This window comes from Oncorhynchus clarkii, chromosome 8 (genome assembly GCF_045791955.1).
Source record: "Oncorhynchus clarkii lewisi isolate Uvic-CL-2024 chromosome 8, UVic_Ocla_1.0, whole genome shotgun sequence".
Lineage (NCBI taxonomy): Eukaryota > Metazoa > Chordata > Actinopteri > Salmoniformes > Salmonidae > Oncorhynchus > Oncorhynchus clarkii.
In genome coordinates this window covers 38,542,646-38,570,622 of record NC_092154.1, presented here as the reverse complement: position 1 = coordinate 38,570,622, position 27,977 = coordinate 38,542,646, and the positions used below count along the sequence as shown (strand labels likewise).

Here is a 27,977-nt window from a genome sequence, read left to right as displayed (position 1 = left end):
GATTTCTACCTGGAATCAAAAAGGATTCTACTTGGAACCAAAAAGAGTTCTCCTATGGGGACAGCCGAGGAACCCTGTTGGAACCCTTTTTTCTAAGAGTGTATAAGAGATGCTGTTTCATCTTAGGAGAAACACCCACTCACGCAAACAAACACACATAAAGGCTTTGATAATCTGTTCACCATTAGTGAGCATACAATAGCATTATCTGCAGTCTCTGTACAGCACCTTATCCTGTAGTGCCAGACCTGATCTCTCAAGTCATAGATAAAACAAATTATTGAAAGAAACACTAGTGAATTATGTAAGATGTCATCATCTCTGAAAGTGAGGGTGTGTGTGTTGGTGTGATGTGATGTGAGGTCGCAACAATCCTCTGCTCTTCAATAATGCAACTCTCAGAGTTGAGCTTGGGCTTTAGGCCTGCATGCTCAGTGGAGTGCTGAATACAGGATGGGAAACCTTGAGTAGACTACTTCCCCTTTCCCCTCCCCTGTCCAGGAAATACAGTACTTAGTGCTGAGCGTTTAGTGCTTTTTGAGGTCAATTCAGTTTGGGTTGATTCTTTTTTTTTTATCACGGTTTTCGATTTCTGTTTTTGATTCAAATGAAGGAAAAAGGAAAACGGTTTTTGATTTAAAAAAATTAACATTAAATGCACTATGCATTATGTGGGTTGAATGTCCCACAGAATAAAACAAATAAAACAGTGACTGCCCATTACAGATGATCACTTATTAACCATCATTTATTCACATTACTTTATTTTAATAAAATATTTCAGTAATTGTGTATATTACATTTGTTTTATTTGAGGACTTGATTATTTCATTCCCAGTCACCATCTCATCTCTGTCGAGCTGCTGCCTATGCTGTCTGGCAAAAATCACTATTTTGTAGTTCTTCAAAGTAAATAAGGCATACTTTTATGACTGCTTAATACCAACTATCAATCACTTAAATCATGCCTTTTCAGGTAGAGATACCCCGTGAAACAAAAGCTGCTCTATATAGCACCTCACGATCGTGCATTCTTCTCTCTTACATGGCAGTCATAAAAGACACACTGACGGACAAGTAGATGCGCAATGGATTATGGCCATTGTAGTTAATTACTACATCCCACAGGTCAGACTGGATCTGATTTATCTCTCGAGAAACTGTGCGATTTGCACATTGAGCTCACAGAAAAAAAATTAACGAAATGGAATTCAAATAATGGAACCAAATTTGGTCAATTAGTTGCTTAGAAATATGAAAAATAAGTGGAATTTCAGTTAACCGCTCAGCACTAACAGCACTAAATATTACATAACTTATAGCTATTCCTCCAACTGGAGTGAGGTGTTATCAAAGGGATAAAGCATAGGCCATGATCAGGCTGACCCAACTGTTTTTATTCAACACAATACATAAGTATATGATCATTTATTTTACATGGCTTTTGATGGGTTTGAAACTTGAAAAGGACATCAAATGAAGTAGGTGTTAAGTTTGAAAGGATCTTCCTAGCAGATGTTAAGTATAAACTCTCAGAGAGAATACTATAAGGAGCTCTTAATTATAGATACTTTATACCTCAAAGCTGCTCTCTGTGATTGAGACAGAGAGTGCTGTAGCTACATAATTTATCTGAGCCTAGATGTTTTCATCATTGGTGTATATGGCAATAGTTAGGAGGAATCATGTGATATGGCTAGGACCGCACTATTCCGCTCACCCTTCTAGTCGCCCTGGTTTCACAGCAGATCATGGGATTAACATCTCATTTTTAATTGAGCTCTTAGCCCCTCTTAAAAACTGTTATGTATTGGTAACACTGGTGCTCCCAACTTAAAAAAGTGCAGATCACAACATACAATTCAGGGGCACCAGAAGATAGATTTGTTTAATTGACTGAGATATAGCATATTGGGCCTATATGAATTCTAGCTATTTTTGAAGCACATACTAGGTTACTACATTGTATAAAATTACTACCTATTGAGAAGCATTACATTGAATATTCTACACGGCCTCTTTAAGAGTGTCAAGTTAGGGTGTGGGGTGGGGGGGGGGGATTTTCACTTTATAAATTACAAATATTTGTTTTTGAGGAAAACAACTAAATTGGATATTAAGATTAAGATCACTTAATCTTGAAACTAGGGGGCACTATTTTTATTTTTGGAAAAATAACGTTCCCAAAGTAAATAATTTCTCAGGACCAGATGCTAGAATATGCATATAAGCTTAGGATAGAAAACACTCTAAAGTTTCCAAAACTGTCAAAATATTGTCTGTGAGTATAACAGAACTGATATTGCAGGCGAAAGCCTAAGAAAAATCCAATCAGGAAGTGACTTATGTTTTGAAACCGTTGTGTTCCTATGCTCCCCTATTGGCCACTGAAAAGGATATCAACCAGATTCCTTTTTCTAGGTATTCCCTAAGGTGTCTACAGCATTTTGACGTAGTTTCACGCCTTTATGTTGAAGAATGAGTGTAAACGACTACATTGCGTAAGTGGCCAGCTGAGGTGTCACGTTCTGACCATCGTTCGTGTGTGTTTTCCTTGTTTTAGTGTTGGTCAGGACGTGAACTGGGTGGGCATTCTATGTTGGATGTCTTGTTTGTCTATTTCTATGTCTGGCCTGATATGGTTCTCAATCAGAGGCAGGTGTTAGTCATTGTCTCTGATTGGGAACCATATTTAGGTAGCCTGGGTTTCACTGTGTGTTTGTGGGTGATTGTCCTTAGTGTTAGTTTGCACCAGTTTAGGCTGTTTCGGTTTTCATTACGTTTATTATTTTGCACTGTTTGTATTTAGATTCGTGTTGCTATAGTCACAATAAACATGGATCGCAATCTACACGCCGCATTTTGGTCCGACTCTCCTTCTCATACAGAAAACCGTTACATGAGGGCTCTCAGAGTGATTCTTGCGTAAAAGACAGAGGTAGTCATTTTTCCTCTGGCTCCTACTGAAAAGCCAATTGTCCCGGTTGATATATTATCGAAGAGATATTTGAAAAACACCTTGTGGATTGATTATAAAAAAACGTTTGCCATGTTTCTGTCGATATTATGGATATAATTTGTATTTTTTTCGGCGTTGTCGTGACCGCTATTTCCGGTGGATTTTCTGAACATAACGTGACAAACAAACAGAGGTATTTTGGGTATAAAAATCATCTTTATGGAACAAAGGGAACATGTGCTGTCTAACTGGGAGTCTCGTCAGTGAAAACATCCGAAGATCATCAAAGGTAAACGGTTAATTTGATTGCTTTTCTGACTTTCGTGACCAAGCTTCCTGCTGCTAGCTGGACATAATGCTATGCTAGGCTATCGATAAACTTACACAAACGCTTATCTTGCTTTGGCTGGCTGTAAAGCATAATTTCAAAATCTGAGATGACAGGGTGATTAATTGATTTCATTATATTTCACTTGTGATTTCATGAATATGAATATTTTCTAGTAATATTTTTTGACCGTTGCGCTATGCTAATTAGTGTAGTTGATGACAATTCTCCCGGATCCGGGATGGGTAGTTCCAATAGGTTTTTAACTGATCAATTGCACACAAGGTCCAACTGAAATTTGACTTTTAAACGCACACACCAGTAGTAATCCACTTTTTTGAGCTGAAAGACGATAGCCAGAGCTTACTGATGATGTTGCACAACGATTTAAGTCATTATTTTAGTCAAAGTAATATGTATTTGGGCTTGAAGTGATAAATCCACTTTGTGCAAATCTTTGCCAATGTGGTGTCTTTACCTATGATATACAAATTATTTTCAGCCTACTTTTAATTTCAGGGCTTTATTTTAATGTTACTACCGACCAGCATGACATTGTTTATTAATCAGAAACAGTTGCAGGGTTATTCCTCTTTGCGACTGAGATGAGCCAAACAGGCTTGTGTCCACTTGAGCCATGGAGCAAATAAAAACACCTACCCCTTTTTTTATCATCAAATTATCACAATCCATTGGATTTGTACTTAAACATTTTTTTTTTATCTAGTCTGTATTAAAAATTCTGTATATTGCATTATTTTTTGGGCTGGTTATGAGACCTACATAAGCATGTAAAACACCACAAAACCTACCACACAAGGCAAAACATTCCATAACACCATAGCCAACTTGTCAACAGTATGTTTATGTTAAATATTGTAACATTTTCTGAAATTGACCATATTCAATTATCATTGCAATTGCTTACACATTGATGTCAGACATGCCCCTGCCCCAATGCTTTGTTGCTGATGACCGGGATGAATGCAGGAGCAGATTTCAGGAGCAGGACAAGACACCCTCTTCTTGACTGATGACTGACATAAGGGCATGTATGTGATAGGCCTATCTGGCTTATATGATTCTGATGGTCATAATGCTTCTTGACAACAACAAAGGATTTAAGAAACACACTTTCAAATGAAAGGAAACTTCTTGGCAGGGGAAAAAACACATTTGACTACTGTAAATGTGGGTTTTGACACTCTTATGTAGGTGTCATAACCAGCCATAAAATCACGCAATATATGTCTCAACAAGTGTAAATATATGCGTCATGACAGTGTTATGACAGGTTATTGCATGTTAGGACCTCTGTTATGACATATTATGACATGGTTATGACCATGGAAGATGCCAACACGTTGGGTCCTTTAACCGAACCCCTCCGAAAGACACACATACAAAACAGTACACATATACAGCTACACTGGGTGCCAGGGGATGTTCTAAGTCCACAACAATACTTAACCCTTGTGTTGCCTTATGATAAAATTATATTTTCTCAACTTGAAATTTGATACATTTTCCTAGAGTGACCCCAACATTAGAAAAAGTGAAACATCGCCTTTGTTCATATTTCCATGAAAGCTGTACACCACCAGGGTACAAAGATTGTCTTAGGGTCATTTTTGACACGGCAGTTATTCAATCATTTACACACCACAAAAACACACACACACACACACACACACACACACACACACACACACACACACACACACACACACACACACACACACACACACTGAGAAATTAAGATTATGTGTGCTACTGATTGAACTCAGCCAGCAGCTCCTGATGAGGAAGATCACCATGGTCGGCACAGTTAGAAAGAACAAGCCTGAGCTCCCCCCTGCACTCCTCGCAATTAGGGGGAGAGAGGCCTTCTCATCAGTTTGCCTTCACCCCAACCATCACTCTAGTTTCTTACCTCCCAAAGAGGAACAAGAATGTGGTCCTCCTGAGCACACTGCACAAAATGGCTGAGATCAGTGATCGTGAAGACAGGAAGCCAGCCATCATCCTGGACTACAACCACAACAAAGGAGGCGTGGACAACCTGGACAAGGTGATTGGAACTTACAGCTGCAGGAGGATGATCTCAGTTCATCACGCAAACAGGAATAAAGCTCTCTTCGAGAAGAAGATTATCGACTCATGGTGTGATTGTGATAACATACAGAAACTCAAGTCCTTCTGTTCACCCAACCTAGAATACATCACAATCACATGCCAAGGGAATTATCTATGATTTTAGTCACGTCCATGTACAGTAAGGGAAAAAAGTATTTGATCCCCTGCTGATTTTGTACATTTGCCCACTGACAAAGAAATTATCAGTCTATAATTTTAATGGTAAGTTTATTTGAACAGTTTGATTTGTATTTTAATGAGGGAAATAAGTATTTGACCCCTCTGCAAAACATGACTTAGTACTTGGTGGCAAAACCCTTGTTGGTAATCACAGAGGTCAGACGTTTCTTGTAGTTGGCCACCAGGTTGGCACACATCTCAGGAGGGATTTGTGACTATAGCTCAGCCTTCAACACTATAGTACCCTCCAAGCTCATCATTAAGTTTGGGGCCCTGGGTCTGAACACCACCCTGTGCAACTGTGTCCTTGACTTCCCGACAGGCCGCCCCCAGGTGGTGAAGATAGAGACAACACTTCCACTTCGCTGATCATCAACAGAGGGGGCCCACAAGGGTGCATGCTCAGCCCCCTCCTGTACTCCCTGTTCACCATGACTGCGTGGCCACGTACACCTCCAACTCAACCCTGCACCTTAGAGGCTATTGTCACCTTAGAGTGACAATAGTCACTTGAATAATGTTTACATACTGCTTTACTCATCTCAAATGTATATACTGTATTCTATTCTACTGTATTTTAGTCAATGCCACTCCGACATTGCTCGTCCTAATATTTATATATTTCTTAATTCCATTATTTTACTTTAAAATGTGTGTATTGTTAGATACTACTGCACTGTTGGAGCTAGGAACACAAGCATTTCGCTACTCCCGCAATAACATCTGCTAAATATGTGTCATGTGACCAATAAAATTAGCTAAGAATGAGTTTGTCCAAGCAAGTTTGAAAAGCACTTCGATGTGAAATAATGTGATCGTGTTGGTGTATGTGATTGATTCTACATACCCTAATGACATAAAATGAACAGGGCTACTCACAGTTCCTGGAGAGGAAACATTTCAAGCTCCTTGTAGTTGCCCTTGTTAGCGGAATGTTCCCCCTAAAAGCCAACTGTTGCATGCCCAAAAATACAGTGTGTCGATGAGCTGCTTGAGAACATCCCTGTTTCTTCTTACCTTCTCGTTGTGTTGCGCAGTTTGAATACACAGACTTCCACAACATGATTGATGCAGATTTTTCCCAGATGTTGAATCTGATGTGGGAAATTAAATGGGTTATTCAACAAAAAATCCAATACTTTCTGGTGGAGAAAACTGCACTCTAATAGCTAGCTAGTGACTAAAGTTAGAAAGGCACATTTTATTTTTAAAGTCACTAGCTTACTCGTGTAACGATGTGCGCTGAGAGTCGGGAAGCAAGTTCAGGGAGTGAAAGTTTTAATAAATAAATTAAACATAACACAAAACAAGACACACGAACAACGGACAGACAGGAAACAGAAACAATGACGCCTGGGAAAGGAACCAAAGGGAGTGACATATATAGGGCAGGTAATCAAGGAAGTGATGGAGTTCAGGTGAGTGATGACATGCAGGTGCTTGTAACGATGGTGACAGGTGTGCGCCATAACGAGCAGCCTGGTGACCTAGAGGCCGGATAGGGAGCACACGTGACAGTACCCACTCCCCGACGCGCGTCTCCAGCCGCAGGACACCGACCAAAATGACGAACCCGGGAATCGGGAGCGGACCTGATATAGACAGATGTGTGCCTTTCCAAATCATGTCCAATCGATTTACCACAGGCGGATTCCAATGAAGTTGTGGAAACATTTCAAAGGTGATCAATGGAAACTGGATGCATCTAAGATCAATTTTGTGTCTCATTGCAAAGGGTCTGAATACTTCTTTACATAAGGTATTTCTGTTTATATTTTTTTATAAATTAGCAACAATTTCTAAAACCCTGTTTTCGCTTTGTCATTATGGGGTGTTGTATGCAGATTGATGATACTTTTTTAAAAAAAATATCGATTTTAGAACAAGGCTGTAACGTAACAAAATGTGGAAAAGTTGAAGGTGTCTGAATACTTTCTGAATGCACTGTATACCCTGCCCATTCCCCTTCCCCGTATCCCAATATCCCAATAAGTGAGATACCTACATGCCGACCATAGATCGCACTAGTATGTGGACACCTACTCGTCAAACATCTCATTTCAAAATGATGGGTATTAATATGGAGTTGGTCCCCCCTTTGCTGCTATAACAATCTCCACTCTTCTAGGATGACATTCTACTAGATGTTGGAACATTGCTGTGAGGACTTGCTTCCATTCAGCCACAAGTGCATTAGTGAGGCCGGGCACTGATGTTGGTTGATTAGGTCTGGCTCGCAGTCGGTGTTCCAATTCATCCCAAAGGCGTTCAATGGGGTTGAGGGCAAGGTTCTTTGCAGGCCAGTCAAGTTCTTCCACACAGATCTCGACAAACCACGCTTTGTGCACGGGGGCATTGTCATGCTGAATTAAGCTGTTTCCACAAAGTTGGAAGCACAGGGGCCTTGCCCTAACAATGAAAAACAGTGCCAGACCATTATTCCTCCTCCCTCAAACTTTACTGTTGGCACTATGCATTCGGGAAGGTAACATTGTCCTAGCATCCGCAAAACCCAGATTAATCTGTCAGACTGCCAGATGGTGATCGTGTTTCCACTGCTCCAGAGTCCAAAGGTGGCAAGCTTTACACCACTCCAGCCGACGCTTGGTATTGCACATGGTGATCTTAGGTTTATGTGCGGCTGCTCGGCCATGGGAACCCATATCTTGAAATTGCTGACGAACAGTTCTTGTGCTGACGTTGCTTCCAGAGGCAGTTTGGAACTCATTAGTGAGGATTGATTTTTCAGCACTCTGCAGTCCCGTTCTGTGAGCTCGTGTGGCCTACCACTTTGCGGCTGAGTCATTGTTGCTCCTAGACGTTTCCCCTTAGCAGCACTTACAGTAGCAGCACTTACAGTTGACCGGGGCAGCTCTAGAAGGGAAGGCATTTTATCAACAGGTGTGGCTGAAACTGCACTAATATGAAGGGGTGTCCACATGTAATGTATATCGTGTTCCCTACAGGTTGTAGAAAAGGTCAGAAGCTCTGAACTATCTGTTCAGACCCCAGTCCTACCTACCTACCAACCTACCTAAACACAACCCCTCTGCTCTTTTAGTATTTCTCCAATAGGTTTCCTCAAGGTGAAGGCCTCCACTTCTACTGTATGTCAAAGATATGTCGAACAAAAACACTATAGTAAATACTACAGTGTGTCTGAAAAAAAACTACGTTGATTATTATAGTATATTCTACAGTTTTCTTTAACTACAATATTCATTCTATAGTTAACTGTAAATACTACAGCATACTACAGTATACAGTATTCACTGTGGGGTTTTAGTCCAGTAAAGTCCACCAAAACACTACAGGTAATAGTATAACATTTAAGTACAGTATACTATAGTATTTTTTCATGTGGGTGCACACACACGCACACACACACCTAAGGGCTTGTCTCTTGTCTGTATTACAGTGGCAGGTGGAACCCCAGGTTTAAGTAAAGGGGCAGGCCTGGTGGATAACTGCTCTGACTAAAAACAGCCCACTGTGCTGTCAGCAACCAGGAGCAGAAAGGATCAGCAAGGGCTGGATGAGCTTCAAACAGCATTTCCCATCACACATCCAGCACTGACATAGACAAATTTAGTTCAACGTTACAACAGACAAGACTGACAGAGAACAATTGAATTCCCTCAGCTCTGTCTTGCTGTTGTACCCTTGACAGGATTTAGCTAGGCTATCTCTCATTTTAAGCAGTAAGGCCCGCGGGGGTGTGGGATATGGCCAATATACCACGGCTAAGGTCTGTTCTTATGCAAGACGCAATGCAGAGTGCCTGGACACAGCCCTTAGCCAAGGTATACTGGCCATATATCACAAACCCCCGAGTGGCGCAGCGATCTAAGGCACTGCATCTCAGTGCTAGAGGTATCACTGCAGACCCTGGTTTTATCCTTGGCTGTATCACAACCTGCCGTGATCGGGAGTCTCATAGGGCAGCCCAGCATCGTCCGGGTTAGGGGAGGTTTTGTCTGGGGTAAAATAAGAATTTGTTCTTAACTGGCTTGCCTAGTTAAATGAAGCTTAAATAAAAATGTAATAAATAAAAGAAACCTGAGGTTCCTCATTGCTATTATAAACTGCTTACCAACATAATTAGAACAGTACAACAACAAAAAACAGTCTGATGTACCACGCTGTCAGCAAATCAGCTTTTGGGGCTCGAACCAACCAGTTTATAATAGAGATTAGATCACTGAGATGCATAGCGTTTGCATGCTGTGGTGCAACTTCTGTTGTGTTTATTAGAGATGACTCAGCAGCACAACTTGGGTTTATCTTGAAGAAATCCAATTAAGGTTTTCTGACAATTTCAGTTATTCATGTTGCCGGTGGTGTTGCTTTGGTGTTGGGTTGAAAATGTTTCTCTTGCTTAGTAAAACAAGTAATTAGATATTCTATGGCCCAGTAAGAGAAGGCTGGTGGGCTTTTTTAAATTGCCTGTTGTGGTTAATGATTGACATTAAATACTTTTAAACCGGTCAGTCAAATGATTTTCTTGTAAACTGTGGATGTTGTGGTTGAATCATTATAGCCTGTGGTTGTGCAGCCTGTCACACTGTCACATAGTTTGGGGCTGAATCCTTAATTAGTCTTTCTCGCCCCTCAGACGTTCCGATGGCCGATTGCAAGTAGAGTGGATGAAAATGAGATGCTGGAAGTTCAAGTGTTCAACTACAGCAAAGTCTTCACCAACAGGTCAGTTACCTACAATACACTCAAACACAATACTGTAACATAAGTACTACCATAATCTCTCGTGGAGAGACTACACAAACATAAATAGTACCATAGATCTGTCATGATACAATGGGATGCGTGAGAGAATGAGCAGCGAAAGTTTCGGTGCTTTGGACAAATCACGATTTCACAGGTATTAGCATCTTTCGAATTTCTGAAAGTGAGGGGACATTTGGCCATAACTTGCAAAGAGAGAGGGCGGAGGTCCGCTTCAGTTCTGATCCTCGTCCTATTTTTTGTCTCTAAACACATATGGACCCAGAACCGAGATTACTGCTACTACTAACAGAACTCAAACCAACAAATACCTGAATCTCAGCATGCTCAATACACACTCCAAACACGGGTCAGAGGAATAATAATACACACAACACTGCCACACACCACCATACTAAACAGCGTCTAACTAACAGTTGGAACATTGAGGGAAGGTCACCATAACCCTTCCATCACTTTCCTCCTGCCATCCTCAGACGGACATAATGCACACAATAATCTAGCTAAAGGCACTTCAGATAGGCAATCAGCTCCTAACGCTTCTTGACTATGGGGTGATAGATTGATTCAATTGTATGTGGGATTGGCTGTGGGCCGCAGTGCAGCATCTGAATGGGCTTCCAATAGAGTGGAGCGAGGCAGTAATGAAATTGTATTAGCGCCGTATGCTAATGGTTGCATCTGTCGCACCTGAGCTCAACCACTCAGACGCTAAGGCCAAGACTTTAAGGATGAAGTAAAAACACAGGTACAGTATATACAGTAGATGCTATATCTCGGTCTATCTCTATGATTAGAGATGATATTCCACTCAAAGTAGGCTCTGTATGCGTGTGCATATGAATCAAATCAAAATCAAATAAAATGTATTTGTCACATACACATGGTTAGCAGATGTTAATGCGAGTGTAGTGAAATGCTTGTTCTTCTAGATCCGACAATGCAGTAATAACCAACAAGTAATCTAACTAACAATTCCAAAACTACTACCTTATACACACAAGTGTAAGGGGATAAAGAATATGTACGAAAAGATATATGAATGAGTGATGGTACAGAGCGGCATAGGCAAGATACAGTAGATGATATTGAGTACAGTATATACAGTGCCTTGCGAAAGTATTCGGCCCCCTTGAACTTTGCGACCGTTTGCCACATTTCAGGCGTCAAACATAAAGATATAAAACTGTATTTTTTTGTGAAGAATCAACAACAAGTGGGACACAATCATGAAGTGGAACGACATTTATTGGATATTTCAAACTTTTTTAACAAATCAAAAACTGAAAAATTGGGCGTGCAAAATTATTCAGCCCCCTTAAGTTAATACTTTGTAGCGCCACCTTTTGCTGCGATTACAGCTGTAAGTCGCTTGGGGTATGTCTCTATCAGTTTTGCACATCGAGAGACTGAATTTTTTACAAATTCCTCCTTGCAAAACAGCTCGAGCTCAGTGAGGTTGGATGGAGAGCATTTGTGAACAGCAGTTTTCAGTTCTTTCCACAGATTATCGATTGGATTCAGGTCTGGACTTTGACTTGGCCATTCTAACACCTGGATATGTTTATTTTTGAACCATTCCATTGTAGATTTTGCTTTATGTTTTGGATCATTGTCTTGTTGGAAAACAAATCTCCGTCCCAGTCTCAGGTCTTTTGCAGACTCCATCAGATTTTCTTCCAGAATGGTCCTGTATTTGGCTCCATCCATCTTCCCATCAATTTTAACCATCTTCCCTGTCCCTGCTGAAGAAAAGCAGGCCCAAACCATGATGCTGCCACCACCATGTTTGACAGTGGGGATGGTGTGTTCAGCTGTGTTGCTTTTACGCCAAACATAACGTTTTGCATTGTTGCCAAAAAGTTCAATTTTGGTTTCATCTGACCAGAGCACCTTCTTCCACATGTTTGGTGTGTCTCCCAGGTGGCTTGTGGCAAACTTTAAACGACACTTTTTATGGATATCTTTAAGAAATGGCTTTCTTCTTGCCACTCTTCCATAAAGGCCAGATTTGTGCAATATACGACTGATTGTTGTCCTATGGACAGAGTCTCCCACCTCAGCTGTAGATCTCTGCAGTTCATCCAGAGTGATCATGGGCCTCTTGGCTGCATCTCTGATCAGTCTTCTCCTTGTTTGAGCTGAAAGTTTAGAGGGACGGCCAGGTCTTGGTAGATTTGCAGTGGTCTGATACTCCTTCCATTTCAATTGTTCTTCATGATGCTCTCTGCGCTTTTAACGGACCTCTGAGACTATCACAGTGCAGGTGCATTTATACGGAGACTTGATTACACACAGGTGGATTGTATTTATCATCATTAGTCATTTAGGTCAACATTGGATCATTCAGAGATCCTCACTGAACTTCTGGAGAGAGTTTGCTGCACTGAAAGTAAAGGGGCTGAATAATTTTGCACGCCCAATTTTTCAGTTTTTGATATGTTAAAAAAGTTTGAAATATCCAATAAATGTCGTTCCACTTCATGATTGTGTCCCACTTGTTGTTGATTCTTCACAAAAAAATACAGTTTTATATCTTTATGTTTGAAGCCTGAAATGTGGCAAAAGGTCGCAAAGTTCAAGGGGGCCGAATACTTTCGCAAGGCACTGTACATATGACATGAGTATGTAAACAAAGTGGCATAGTTAAAGTGGCTAGTGATACATGTATTACATAAAGATGCAGTAGATGATGTAGAGTACAGTATATGCGTATACATATGAGATGAATAATGTAGGGTATGTAAACATTATATTAGGTAGCATTGTTTAAAGTGGCTAGTGATATATTTTACATCATTTCCCATCAATTCCCATTATTAAAGTGGCTGGAGTTGAGTCAGTGTGTTGGCAGCAGCCACTCAATGTTAGTGGTGGCTGTTTAACAGTCTGATGGCCTTGAGATAGAAGCTGTTCTTCAGTCTCTCGGTCCCAGCTTTGATGCACCTGTACTGACCTCGCCTTCTGGATGATAGCGGGGTGAATAGGCAGTGGCTCGGATAGTTGTTGTCCTTGATGATCTTTATGGCCTTCCTGTGACATCGGGTGGTGTAGGTGTGATAGATGAGATACATGAAGAAATAACAAAAATAAGCACGGACTCATTTGATTATAATTATACAAATGAATCGACAGACCACATTTGTTTTAGGCACGGTTGACATTCTTATTACAGATACATCATCACTAACTTTGGAGGCTGTCTATTTATTTTTGTAAATATAAAAAAATTATCCCCCTTTTTCTCCCCAATTTCGATCTTGTCTCATCGCTGCAACTCCCCAACGAGCTCGGGAGAGGCAAGGTGGAGTCACGATTCTTCCAAAAACATGCCCCCCCTAACCGTGCTCCTTAACACTCGCCAGCTTAACCCGGAAGCCATCCGCACCAATGTGTCGGATTCAACACTGTTCAACCGGCAACCCGGGGTCAGCCTTCAGGCACCAGGCCCGTCACAAGGAATAGCTATCAATCGAATTTCAAATTTCAAATGTATTTATAAAGCCCTTCTGACATCAGCTGGTCACAATGTGCTGCACAGAAACCCAGCCTTAAACACCAAACAGCAAGCAATGCAGGTATAGAAGCACGGTGGCTAGGAAAAACTCCCTAGAAAGGTCAGAACCTAGGAAGAAACCTAGAGAGGAACCAGGCTGTGAGGGGTGGCCAGTCCTCTTCTGGCTGTGCCGGGTGGAGGTGATAACAGAACATGGTCAAGATGTTCAAATGTCCATAGATGACCAGCAGGGTCAGATAATAATAATCACAATAGTTGTAGAGGGTGCAACAGCACCTCAGAAGTCAATGTCAGTTGGCTTTTCATAGCCGATCATTCAGCGTATCTCTACCGCACCTGCTGTCTCTAGAGAAATGAAAACAGCAGGTCTGGGACAAGGTAGCACATTCGGTGAACAGGTCAGGGTTCCATAGCCGCAGGCTAAACAGTTGAAACTGGAGCAGCAGCACAACCAGGTGGACTGAAAAGTGCATCAAAGCTGGGACGGAGAGACTGAAAAACTGCTTCTATCTCAAGGCCATCGGTTTGTTAAACAGCCATCACTAACATTGAGTGGCTGCTGCCAACATACTGACTCAAATCTCTAGCCACTTAAATAATAAAACATGTAACGTAATAAATGTATCACTAGTCACTTTAAACTATGCCACTTTATATAATGTTTACATACCCTACATTACTCATCTCATCTCATATGTATATACTGTACTCATCTACTGCACCATCTACTGCATTTCGCCTATGCCGTTAGGCCATCACTCATCCATATATTTTTATCTACATATTCTTATTAATTCCTTTACCCTTGTGTGTATAAGGTAGTTGTTGTGAAATTGTTAAATGACTTGTTAGATATTACTGCATGGTCGGAACTAGAAGCACTAGCATTTCGCTACACTCGCATTAACATCTGCTAACCGTGTGTATGTGACAAATAACATTTGATTTGATTTGACAGGGGACAGCAAGGAGTCATCAGGCCAGGTAGTCCTGTGGCATGGGCTCAGGTCCTCTGAGAGAAAGAGAGAGAGAAAGAGAGAGAAAATTAGAGAGAGCATACTTAAATTCACACAGGACACCGGATAAGACAGGAGAAATACTCCAGATATAACAGACTGACCCTAGCCCCCGGACACATAAACTACTGCAGCATAAATACTGGAGGCTGAGACAGGAAGGGTCGGGAGACACTGTGGCCCCGTCCGACGATACCCCCGGACATGGCCAAACTGGCAGGATATAACCCCACCCACTTTGCCAAAGCACAGCCCCCACACCACTAGAGGGATATCTTCAACCACCAACTTACCATCCTGAGACAAGGCCGAGTATTGCCCACAAAGATCTCTGCCACGGCACAACCCAAGGGGGGGCACCAACCCGGACAGGAAGATCACGTCAGTCTCAACCCACTCAAGTGACGCACCCCTCCTAGGGACGGCATGGAAGAGCACCAGTAAGCCAGGGATTCAATCGCCGTAGTAGATATTGATGCAGAGAATCCCAGTGGAGAGATTGGAACCGGCCAGGCAGAGACAGCAAGGGCGCTTCGTTGCTCCAGTGCCTTTCAGTTCACCTTCACACTCCTGGGCCAGACTACACTCAATCACAGGACCTACTGAAGAGATGAGACTTCAATAAAGACAAAGGTCGAGAGTCTGCGTCACTCACATGGATAGGCAGACCATTCCATAAAAATTGAGCTCTATAGGAGACAACCCTGCCTCCAGCTGTTTGCTTAGACATTCTAGGGTTGGTAAGGAGGCTTGCATCTTGTGACCATAGTGTACATGTAGATATGTACGGCAGGACCAAAATCGGAAAGATAGATAAGAGCAAGCCCATGTAATGCTTTGTAGGTTAGCAGTAAAATCAAAAGCAGAACTAAGGTCTAGGAGCACTAGGACAGATGCAGAGCCTCGATCTGACGCCATTAAAAGGTAATTTACCACCTTCACAAGTGCTGTCCCAGTGCTATGATGGGGTCTAAAACCAGACTGAAGCGTTTCGTATACATTGTTTGTCTTCAGGAAGGCAGTGATCTGTTGCGCAACAGCTTTTTCAAAAAAATTTGAGAGGAATGGGAGATTCGATATAGGCCGATAGTTATTATATTTTCTGGGTCAAGGTTTGTCTTTTTCAAGAGAGGCTTTATTACTGCCACTTTTAGTGAGTTTGGTATACATCCAGTAGATAGGGAAACGTTTATGTTCAACATAGGAGGGTCAAGAACAGGAAGTAGCTTGAAGGCCATGACTATTTTCATCAATGTGTCGAGATATAGTATTAAAAAACTTGAGTGTCTCCCTTGATCCTAGTTCCTGGCAATGTTGTGCAGACTCAGGACAACTGGGCTTTAGAGAAATAGGCAGATTTAAAGATGAGTCCGGAATGTTCTTTCTAATGATCATGATCTTTTCGTCAAAGAAGTTCAGGAATTTATCGCTGCTGAAGTGAAAGCCGTCCTCTCTTGCGGAATGTTGCTTTTTAGTTAGCTTTGTGACAGTATCAAAAATACATTTTTGACTGTTCTTATTTTCCTCAATTAAGTTGGAAAAATAGGATGATTGAGCAGCAGTGAGGGCTCTTCGATACTGCACGGTACAGTCTTTCCATGCTAGTCGGAAGACTTCCAGTTTGGTGTAGCGCCATTTCCGTTCCAATTTTCTGGAAGCTTTCTTCAGGGCTCAGGTATTTTCTATATACCCGGGAGCTAGTTTCTTATGACAAATGTTTTTGTTTTTAGGGGTACGACAGCATCTAGGGTATTATGCAAGTTTAAATTGAGTTCCTCAGTTAGATTTTTGTACTCTGACGTCCTTGGGTTTTCCGATAATTTAATTTCTCTGAGCAGACTATTTGTTGCGATTGCAAATGTAATAAACTGGTGGTCCGATAGTCCAGGATTATGAGGAAAAACATTAAGATCCATAACATTTATTCCACGGGATAAAACTAGGTCCAGAGTATGACTGTGGCAGTGAGTAGGTCCGGAGGCATGTTGCACATAACCCACTGAGTCGGTGATGGCTCTGAAGCCTTTTGGAGTGGGTCTGTGGACTTTTCCATGTGAATATTAAAGTCACCAAAAATGTGAATATTACCTGCCATGACTACAAGATCCAATGGGAATTCTGGGAACTCAGTGAGGAACGCTGTATACGGCTCAGGAGGCCTGTAAACTGTAGCTATAAAAAGTGATTGAGTTGGCTGCATAGATTTCATAACTAGAAGCTCAAAAGACGAAAACACAGTAGTTTTTTATTGTCTAATTTGAAATTTGCTATCGTTAATGTCAGCACCTCCGCCTTTGCGGGATGTGCAGGGGATATGGTCACTAGTGTAACCAGGAGGAGAGGCCTCATTTAACACAGTAAATTCATCAGGCTTAAGCCATGTTTCAGTCAGGCCAATCACATCAAGATTATGATCAGTGATTAGTTCATTGACTATAACTGCCTTTGAAGTGAGGGATCTAACATTAAGTAGCCCTATTTTGAGATGTGAGATATCACAATCTCTTTCAATAATGACAGGAATGGAGGAGGTCTTTATTCCAGTGAGATTGCTATGGCGAACACCGTCATGTTTAGTTTTGCCCAATCTAGATCGAGGCACAGACACAGTTTCAATGGGGATAGCTGAGCTGACTACACTGACTGTGCTAGTGACAGACTCCACTAAGCTGGCAGGCAGGCTAACAGCCTGCTGCCTGGCCTGCACCCTATCTCATTGTGGAACTAGGGGAGTTAGAGCCCTGTCTATGTTCGTAGATAAGATGAGAGCACCACTCCAGCTATGATGGAGTCAGTCACTCCTCAGCAGGCCAGGCTTGGTGCTGTTTGTGGGTGAGTCCCAGAAAGAGGGCCAATTATCTACAAATTCTATATTTTTTGAGGGGCAAAAATCAGTTTTCAACCAGCGATTGAGTTGTGAGACTCTGCTGTAGAGCGCATCACTCCCCCTAACTGGGAAGGGGCCAGAGACAATTACTCGATGCTGACACATCTTTCTCGCTGATTTACAGGCTGAAGCTATGTTGCACTTGGTGACCTCTGACTGTTTCATTCTAACATTGTTGGTACTCTCTACACTCAACAGTTTTAGCTTTAGCCAGCACCATCTTCAGATTAGCCTTAACGTCCGTAGTTCCGCTCCCTGGTAAACAGTGTATGATCACTGGATGATTCGTTTTAAGTCTAATACTACGGGTAATGGAGTCACCAGTGACTAGGGTTTTCAATTTGTCAGAGCTAATGGTGGGAGGCTTCGGTGTCTTAGACCCCATAATGGGAGGAGGAGAGACCAGAGAAGGCTCAGCCTCTGACTCCGACCCGTTGCTTAATGGGGAGAACGGTTGAATGTTTCTGTCTGCTGAATGAGCGACACCGGTTGAGCATTCCTACAGCATTTCCTTCCAGAAGCCATGAGAAAATTGTTCGGCTGCGGGGACTGTGCGAGGGAATTTATACTACTATCTGCACTTATTGTTGGCACAGATGCTGTTTAATCCTTTCCTACACTTAAAATACCCTTGCCTAACGATTGCAACTGAAGCTGGGCTTGCAGCGCGGCTATCTTTGCCATAAGGCGATCATTCTCCAGTATATTAGGAGTACAGTGACTGCAATTAGAAGGCATAATGTTAATGTCACTACTTAGCTTTGGCTGGTGGAAGTCCTGCCGAACCACTTCCAAATAAAGCGTCCGGAGTGAAAAAGTTGAATGAAAAAAGTTGGGCGAGGATTTTTAAAAAAAATGTAAAGCGATAATTTAAAAAGTAAAAAACGTAAAGTTGGAAGGTAGCAAAGTAAGGTTAGCAACAAACCGCACAGCAGCACATAAACAAGTCTACAAGTTGTGACCGGAAATTACACAAGGAGCTCTATGGCGCGATGAGCCAAGTAAACTACCCCGGCCAAACGCTCCCCTAACCCGGACCACGCTGGGCCAATTGTGCACCATTCTATGGGACTCCCGACCACGGCCGGATGTGGCACAGCCCGTGAATGAACCTGGATCTGTAGTAACGCCTCTAGCACTGCAATGCACATTCAAAATGGTGATAGAGATTTGGTAAGATGGATTTAAGTTTCCCTGCTTTAAAGTCCCCGGCTACTTGGAGAGTCACCTCTGTGTGAGCATTTTCTTGTTTGCTTATGGCGGAATTTGGCATGGGTCCTCATATCCTCAAAAGGTTCTACAGCTGCACCATCGAGAGCATCCAGACTGGTTGCATCACTGCCTGGTATGGCAACTGCTTGTCCTCCGACTGCAAGGCACTACAGAGGACAGCGGGTACGGACCAGTACATCACTGGGTCCAAGCTTCATGCCATCCAGGACCTCTATACCAGGCTGTGTAAGAGGAAGGCCCTATTGTCAAAGACTCCAGCCACCCTAGTCATAGACTGTTCTCTCTGCTACCACACGGCAAGTAGTACAGGAGTGCCAAGTCTAGGTCCAAGTGGTTTCTAAACAGTTTCTACCCCCAAGCCATAAGACTCCTGAACATCTTGTCAAATGGCCACCCAGACTATTTGCATTGCCCCCCCCCCCCCTTTTACACCACTGCTACTCTCTGTTGCTATCATCTATGCAATGTCAGTTTAATAACCCTACCTACATGTACAGTTGAAGATGGAAGTTTACATACACTCAGGTTGGAGTCATTAAAACTTGTTTTTCAACCACTCCACAAATTTCCTGTTAACAAACTACAGTTTTGGTAAGTTGGTTAGGACACCTACTTTGTGGATGACACAAGTAATTTTTCCAACAATTGTTTACAGACAGATTATTTCACTTATAATTCACTGTATTACAATTCCAGTGGGTCAGAAATGTACATACACTAAGTTGACTGTGCCTTTAAACAGCTTGGAAAAATGATGTCATGGCTTTAGAAGCTTCTGCTAATTGACATCATTTGAGTCAATTGGAGGTGTACCTGTGGATGTATTTCAAGGTCTACCTTCAAACTCAGTGCTGCTTTGCTTGACAGCATGGGAAAATCAAAAGAAATCAGCCAAGACCTCAGAAAGAAAAGTGTAGACTTCCACAAGTCTGGTTCATCCTTGGGAGTAATTTCCAAACACCTGAAGGTACCACGTTCATCTGTAAAAACAATAGTATGCAAGTATAAACACCATGGGACCACGCAGCCGTCATACCGCTCAGGAAGGAGACGTGTTCTGTCTCCTAGAGATGAATGTACTTTGGTGCGAAAAGTGTAAATCAATCCCAGAACAACATCAAAGGAACTTGTGAAGATGCTGGAGGAAACAGGTACAAAAGTATCTATATCCACAGTAAAATGAGTCCTACATCGACATAACCTGAAAGGCAGCAAGGAAGAAAATCCACCATAAAAAAGCCACACTACAGTTTGCAACTGCACATGGGGACAATGTGATATGATGATACTACAAGCTTGGCACACCTGTATTTGGGGTCGTTGTCCTGTTGGAAGGTGAACCTGAGTTCCTCAGAGCTCTGGAGCAGGTTTTCATCAAGGATATCTCTGTACTTTGTTCATCTTTCCAACGATCCTGACCAGTCTCCCAGTCCCTGCAGCTGAAATACATCACAGCATGATGCTGCCACCACCATGCTTCACCGTTGGGATGGTGGCACATTTCCTCCAGGCATGACGCATGGCATTGAAGCCAAAGAGTGAAATCTTAGTTTCATCAGACCAGAGAATCTGGTTTGTCATGATCTAAGAATCTTTAGGTGCCTTTTGGCAAACTCCAAGAGGGCTGTCATTTGCCTTTTACTGAGGAGTGGCTTCCATCTGACCACTGTACCATAAAGGCCTGATTGGTGGAGTGCTGCAGAGATGGTTGTCCTTCTGGAAGGTTCTCGCATCTCCGCAGTGGAACTCTGGAGCTCAGTCGAATGCTCAGTTTGGCCGGGCAGCCAGCTCTAGGTAGAGTCTTGGTGGTTCCAAACTTCTTCCATTTAAGAATGATGGGGCCACTGTGTTCTTGGGGACCTGTGCCTCAACACAATCCTGTCTCAGAGCTCTACGGACAATTCTTTCAACCTCATGGCTTGTTTTTTTCTCGGACTTGCATCGTCAACTCTGGGACCTTATATAGATAGACCTTTCCAAATCCGGTCCAATCAAATTAAATGAAATTTTCACAGGTGGACTCCAATCAAGTTGTCGAAAAAGCTCAAGGATTATCAATGGAAACAAGATAAACATGAGCTCAATTTTGAGTCATTTAGCAAAGGTTCTGAATAGTTATGTAAATAAGATATTTCTGTTTTTTATTTGTAATACATTTTCCAAAAACTCTAAAAACCTTTTTTCACATTGTCATTATTGTGTATTGTGTGTAGATTGATAAGGGAAAAAAAATATTTTAGACATAATTTTAGAAATAATTTTAGACATTTTAGAATAAGGCTGTAACGTAACAAAATGTGGAAAAATGGAAGTGGTCTGAATACTTTCCAAATACACTGTATTTCACCCTCATTAACATACATGATTACATTGTGCATGTTCATTTATACAGTAATTATTATTCAATATGTCCTCACCTGGGATTTTAACTCATAACCTTTTGGTTCACGGCAATGGAGGGTAAGAGGGAGTGGTGGGATGACCTGGTCATGTTACCAAAACACAATGAGTTTCGTGATGATGATGACACACATGCACGGACATGCGCACTTTAGTGGTTTACCTGGCCAGTTATATGCATAATTTTAAAACTTTAATATCACCTCATATACTATTGATGCAACCTCGATGTTGCACTAATGGGGAACACTGCACTTTAATACAACCCAAAACCTTATTGCTTCTCAAAGTTTTTTCCTCCAATTATATCTGTGTTAAGGGATGTGAGCATATGAAATCCTTCCTCCACAAAGCCCCCCCACATTGTATAATTCATGTGTATCTTCTCCTGCCAAACTCAGCTTCTCTCTGCTTTCGCCTCCGCTCTCTCCCCGTCTCCCTCCCTCTCTTCTCCCACAGACTGCAAATCATGCCTTCGTAAACAAAGACTCTTAAAAATACTTTAACTGGTTACAACTAAATGAGTTCGTTTTTTTCAATTGAAAAATACTACATTTTTTGAAACCAAATATATGATTCAATGCCAATTGTTTTGGCAAACCTATATTTTAAGTTGCAATCTTTCAACACTCAACTTACTTTTACCCTTTGGTTAAACCTAATAAATAACAAATAAAACTAATACGTGTAAATGCAACCCATTTTTTTCCTCTGGTTCTAAGTTCACTTTTTCATTTGGAATTAGCTATCCACATTTCTTCAAATAATTAAATAAATTCCCTGTAAAACAATTAATTAAGTTGGTTCAATAACTAGAAATAATGTTGCCAAACATATTCTTTACACAAGACGTTCACGTTTAGTAGCCACAATATTATAACCAAGCATTGGCTACTCATCAGGCTCTCTAGTGCAGAGGGTCGTTGTCATTCCCCAGAGTAGCTGCCCCTCACATAGAGAACTCATAAACTGCCTCTTAACTTTTACAGGGGCATAACAATAACCATACTGTTATAGGGGTGGCAGACAAGAGAGATTGTGTGTGTGTGTGTGTGTGTGTGTGTGTGTGTGTGTGTGTGTCTGTCTGTCTGTCTGTGTCTGTGTCTGTGTCTGTGTCTGTGTCTGTGTCTGTGTGTGTGTGTGTGTGTACAAGTTGTATTCATGTCTCACTGTTGGCCAACGGGGGGCACTGCTTTGTAATGTGATGATGAAAACTAAATCATGTGCAAGTGTAAAGCATACAGTAATTTCTATGAGAGAATACTAAACAACCCACTCATACTCCAAGATCTTCTCTGCATCCATGTCTTCGAACAGCAACACTTATTATTGTAGTTAAGCTTCAATTGAATGTATTGCTTGATTGAAGCCAGGGTGGCAGATAGCCTAGTGGTTAGAGCGTTGGGCCAGTAACCAAAAGGGTGCTGACAAGGTAAAAATCTGTCGTTCTGCCCCTGAACAAGGCAGTTAACCCACTCTTCCCAGGAAGGCCGTCATTGTAAATAAGATTTTGTTCTTAACTGACTTGCCTAGTTAAGTAAAGGTATATTTTTGTGTAAATTTAAAAAAACAGCTAACTTGAGATTTTGAGGGTTGACCTAGAAAGAAAAATGTATTTCACTTGAGAAGGAAGGAGATGACCTCTGCTCCAAATTATGAAGCAGATGAAGGTAAATTGTTTGGCACATCAGGATCAATAATGAATGGCACCTTTTGAAGAGCTAAAAAGTGAGCCAGAACATGATAGGCTGGTTTTCTTCAATTATTCAGGAGTTGTACACGCGTTACAAAGGCTGAAAGGAACCGACAAACCGTTCACTTTTCTGAGGAGGTATCGAGGTATCGATCACCATCGTGATAACAAAAGGACAGAGTAGAGAGGAGAGGAAGATGGGGGGGGAAGAGAAGAAAGGGGTGGAGGAGAGAGAACAGTGAAGGGGACAGTATCCTGTATCCTCCTGTACCAAATAGATGGATGCAATAAAAGTTGACATTGGTTTTCTTTTCTATGAAAAAAGAGATAAACTATATTCCAAACTAGAGAATAATCCAAGGTATTCTGGCTATGAGCCAAATAAGGACATGTATACCATGGTATTATTCAGTACTCAGTATGGAAAGACTACTTCCAGATGAAGCCTAGCTGTCTGCGTTGGTGGGGGAATGATTTGTGACAGTGAGGATTAAACCTGGTGTTAAGTTCTGTCCATAAGGTTTATCCTCTATAGAATTATATGTCTGTATTGACTAATGGTTCCTTCATTTGGCTGCAGTTGTTATTATTTGGCTGCAGTATTCTGCTGCATACTGCATCCATCTCTCAGGAGGGAGGGAGAGAGGGAGATTACAGGCACAGAGAGAAGGGGGAGAGAGGTAAAGCATGAGAGATACAGAGCGAGGGTGAGAGAGTGTGAGAATGAGAGAGAGAGCGAAAGAGAGAGAGACACCTGCCTGGAGGTGATAGCATTCCCTCCCCCATACGCCCCCATAGGAAGAACTACGATAACATAACCAACAAAAACAGGTCACAACTCCTGCAGCTCTGTAGCACGCTGGGCATGTACATAGTCAGTGGTAGGCTTCGAGGGGACTCCTACGGTAGGTACACATATAACTCATCTCTTGGCAGTAGTACTGTAGACTACTTTATCACTGACATCAACCCAGAGTCTCTCAGAGTGTTCACAGTCAGCCCACTGACACCCCTATCAGATCTTAGCAAAATCAGCCTACTTGAACAGAGCAAAACTCAATCATGAGGCATCAAAGCCAAAGGAACTGAATAATATTAAGAAATGCTATAGATGGAAGGAAAGTAGTGTGGAAACCTATCAAAAAACTATTTGGCAACAACAAATTCAATCCATTTTAGATAACTTCCTGGACAAAACGTTTCACAAGAATAGTGAAGGTGTGAACTTGGCAGTAGAAAACCTAAACAGTATATTTGACCTCTCAGCTTCCATATCAAATCAAAACATTTCAAACAGAAAACCGAAGAAAGTTAACAACAATGACAAATGGTTTGATGAAGAATTAAAAACCTAAGAAAGAAATTGAGAAACCTATCCAACCAAAAACATAGAGACCCAGAAAACCTGAGCCTATGCCTTCACTCTGGTGAATCACTAAAACAATACAGAAATACACTATGGAAAAAGAAGGAACAGCACGTCAGAAATCAGCTCAATGTAATTAAAGAATCCTTAGACTCTAACCACTTATGGGAAAATTGGAAAACACTAAACAAACAACAACACAAATAGTTATCTATCCAAAACGGAGATGTATGGATAAACCATATTTTTGTCCCTATTACAAAGAACAAACAGCAAAAACATATACATGATCAAATACAAATCTTAGAATCAACTATTAAAGACTGTCAGAACCCACTGGATTCTCCAATTACATTGAATGAACTACAGGACAAAATACAAACCCTCCAACCCAAAAAGGCCTGTGGTGTTGCTGATATCCTCAATGAAATTATAAATTCCAATTGGCTAAACTTAAACTCTTTAACATCATCCTCAGCTCTGGCATCTTCCCCAATATTCGGAACCAAGGACTGATCACCCCAATCCACAAAAGTGGAGACAAATTACCGTGGGATATGCGTCAACAGGAACCTTGAGAAAATGCTCTGCATTATCATTAACAGCAGACTCGTACCTTTCCCCAGTGAAAACAATGTACTGTGCAAATGCCAAATTGTCTTTTTACCAAATTACAGTGAAACAGACCACGTATTAACCCTGCACACCCTAGTTGACAAACAAACAAAACAAAGGCAAAGTTTTCTCATGCTTTGTTGATTTTAAAAAAATGGCATGAAGGTCTTCTATGCAAATTGATGGAAATAAAATCCATGTACACAAACAACAAGTGTGCGGTTAAAATGAGCAAAAAACATACACATACCTTTCCACAGGGCCGTGGGGTGTGACAGGGATGCAGCAGAAGCCCCACCCTCTTTAACATATATATATCAACGAATTGGCGAGGGCACTTAAACAGTCTGCAGCACCCGGCCTGACCATACTAGAATCTGAAGTCAAATGTCTACTGTTTGATGATGATCTGGTTCTTCTGTCCCCATCCAAGGAGGGCCTACAGCAGCACCTAGATCTTCTGCACAGATTCTGTCAGACCTGGGCCCTGACAGTAAATCTCAGTAAGACAAAAAATAATGGTGTTCCAAAAAAGGTCGCCAATTGCCAGGACTACAAATACAAATTACATTTAGACACTGTTTCCTTAGAGCACACAAAAAATGACATATACCTCGGCCTAAATATCAGTGCCACTGGTACCTTGCATCAAAAGGAACATAACATTTGACATACAATTAGGATCTGGCAAAAAATACTTGTTCAGTTATAGAACCCATTGCCCTTTACAGTTGTGAAGTCTGGGGTCCATTCACCAACCAAGAATTCACAAAATTGAGATCAATTTTCACCAAATTGAGACTGCATGCAGAATTCTGCAAAAATATCCCCTGTGTACACAGTAAAACACCAAATAATGCATTCAGAGCAGAATACCCGCTAATTATCAAAATCCAGAAAAGTGCCATTCAATTCTACAACCACCTAAAAGGAAGCGATTCCCAAACATTCCATAACAAAGCCATCACCTACAGAGAGATGAACCTGGAGAAGAGTCCCCTAAGCAAGCTGGTCCTGGTACTCTGTTCACAAACACAAACAGATCTCACAGAGCCCCAGGACAGCAACACAATTAGACTCAACCAAATCATGAGAAAACAAAAAAGATAATTACTTGACACACTGGAAAGATTTAACAAAAAAAAAACAGAGCAAACTAGAATGCTAGTTGGCCCTAAACAGAGAGTACACAGTGGCAGAAACCCTGACCACTGTGACTGACCCAAACTTAAGGAAAGCTTTGACTATGTATAGAGCAAGTGAGCATAGCCTTGCTATTGAGAAAGGCTGCCATAGGCAGTCCTACCTCTCAAGAGAAGACAGGCTATGTGCACACTGCCCACAAAATGAGGTGAACACTGAGTTGCACTTTCTAACCTCCTGTCAAATGTATGACCATATTAGGGACACATATTTCCCTCAGATTACATAAATCCACAATGAATTCGAAAACAAACCCAATTTTGATGAACTCACATATCTATTGGGTAAAATTCCAGTGTGCCATCACAGCAGCAAGATATTTGTGACCTGTTGCCACAGGAAAAGTGCAACTCGTGAAGAACAAACACCATTGTAAATACAACCCATATTTATTTTTTATTTATTTTCCCTTTTGTACTTGAACTATTTGAACATAATATGACATTTCGAAATGTCTTTATTATTTTTGAACTTTTGTGAGTGTAATGATACTGTTCATTTTTATTGTTTATTTCACTTTTTTTATTATCTACTTCACTTGCTTTGGCAATGTTAACATATGTTTCCCATGCCAATAAAGCCCTTAAATTGAAATTGAGTTGAAATTGATTTGAATTGAGAGAGAGACATGGGTGGTGGTGAAAAATGGAGGGAAAGGGTGGAAAGGGTGGAAAGGGAGGGACAGGGTGGAAAGGGTAGAAAGGGTGGAAAGGGTGGAAAGGGAGGGAAAGGGTAGAAAGGGTGGAAAGGGAGGGAAAGGGTGGAAAGGGTGGAAAGGGAGGGAAAGGGTAGAAAGGGTGCAAAGGGAGGGAAAGGGTGGAAAGCAAGAGAGTCAGGCTAGAATTGCACAAAGCAACTTTCACACACTTTTAGTTGCAGTTCCAGGTTGCAAGTGACATCATCTCAAGCAACTTTGCTGTTACATGACGCAACAACAAAAATAGCTTGCAACAGCAAATCAGATTGAGGCTGCTTCTGTCATATTTTTATTTATTTATTCTGCACTCCCCCCATGTTGAGCTGCTGAATTACATCGTGGTTTCACCAATTATTTGTTTGTCCAACTGTTTGGTTATTGTAACAGTATGGATATAGACAAAATGCAGTCTGTACAATTTAGCTAGCTAGCCAAAATGACATTGTGAACACCAACATGACTAGCTAGCAACGAGTTAACCATGCTAGCAAGGAATTAAGCTAATGTTAGCTAGCTAATTAGCACAGTTCAGGGTGAACAATTTCAGTTGAAACTGGTCAGGGAAAGGTTTGGGTTCACTTCAATAATTACATTTATTGACTGCCAAACCATGTTCATTTGACTAGCCATGATGCCAAATGGTAGATATCTCCCATTCTGCTAATGTCTCTTCTGTCAACCTTTAAGCACACTGGCAGTGACAGGCAGCTGTGTTGACATGACAACTGGTTAGAATGCTGAAACTTCGAATGGATCATGGGACAAAAGTATTTTGCTTTGATTGGCTGAGGCTTGCAACTAGTTGCACAAAATTGAAAAGTTAGAACTGGATGCAACCAGGTAAGAGAGATTGGTTGGTGAAAGAAAAGTGTACACAGAGAATCTAGAGTGATGAACACAATGGTGGTTTGTGATTGGTATTTTAGTGAAAGCACCAAATAGGGGCGGCAGGGTAGCCTAGTGGTTAGAGCGTTGGACTAGTAACCGGAAGGTTGCGAGTTCAA

General features: G+C 41.5%; 1 protein-coding gene across 1 annotated transcript in view; it reads left to right on the top strand.

The window, feature by feature from the left end:
- The window catches only part of LOC139415665 (otoferlin), a 153,463-nt gene that overhangs the window by 35,865 nt on the left and 89,621 nt on the right, over nt 1-27,977 (top strand). The window contains exon 3 of the mRNA XM_071163785.1: nt 10,219-10,307. Within this exon, the coding sequence (XP_071019886.1) occupies nt 10,219-10,307 (89 nt within the window). The remainder of the gene's footprint in view (nt 1-10,218; nt 10,308-27,977) is intronic.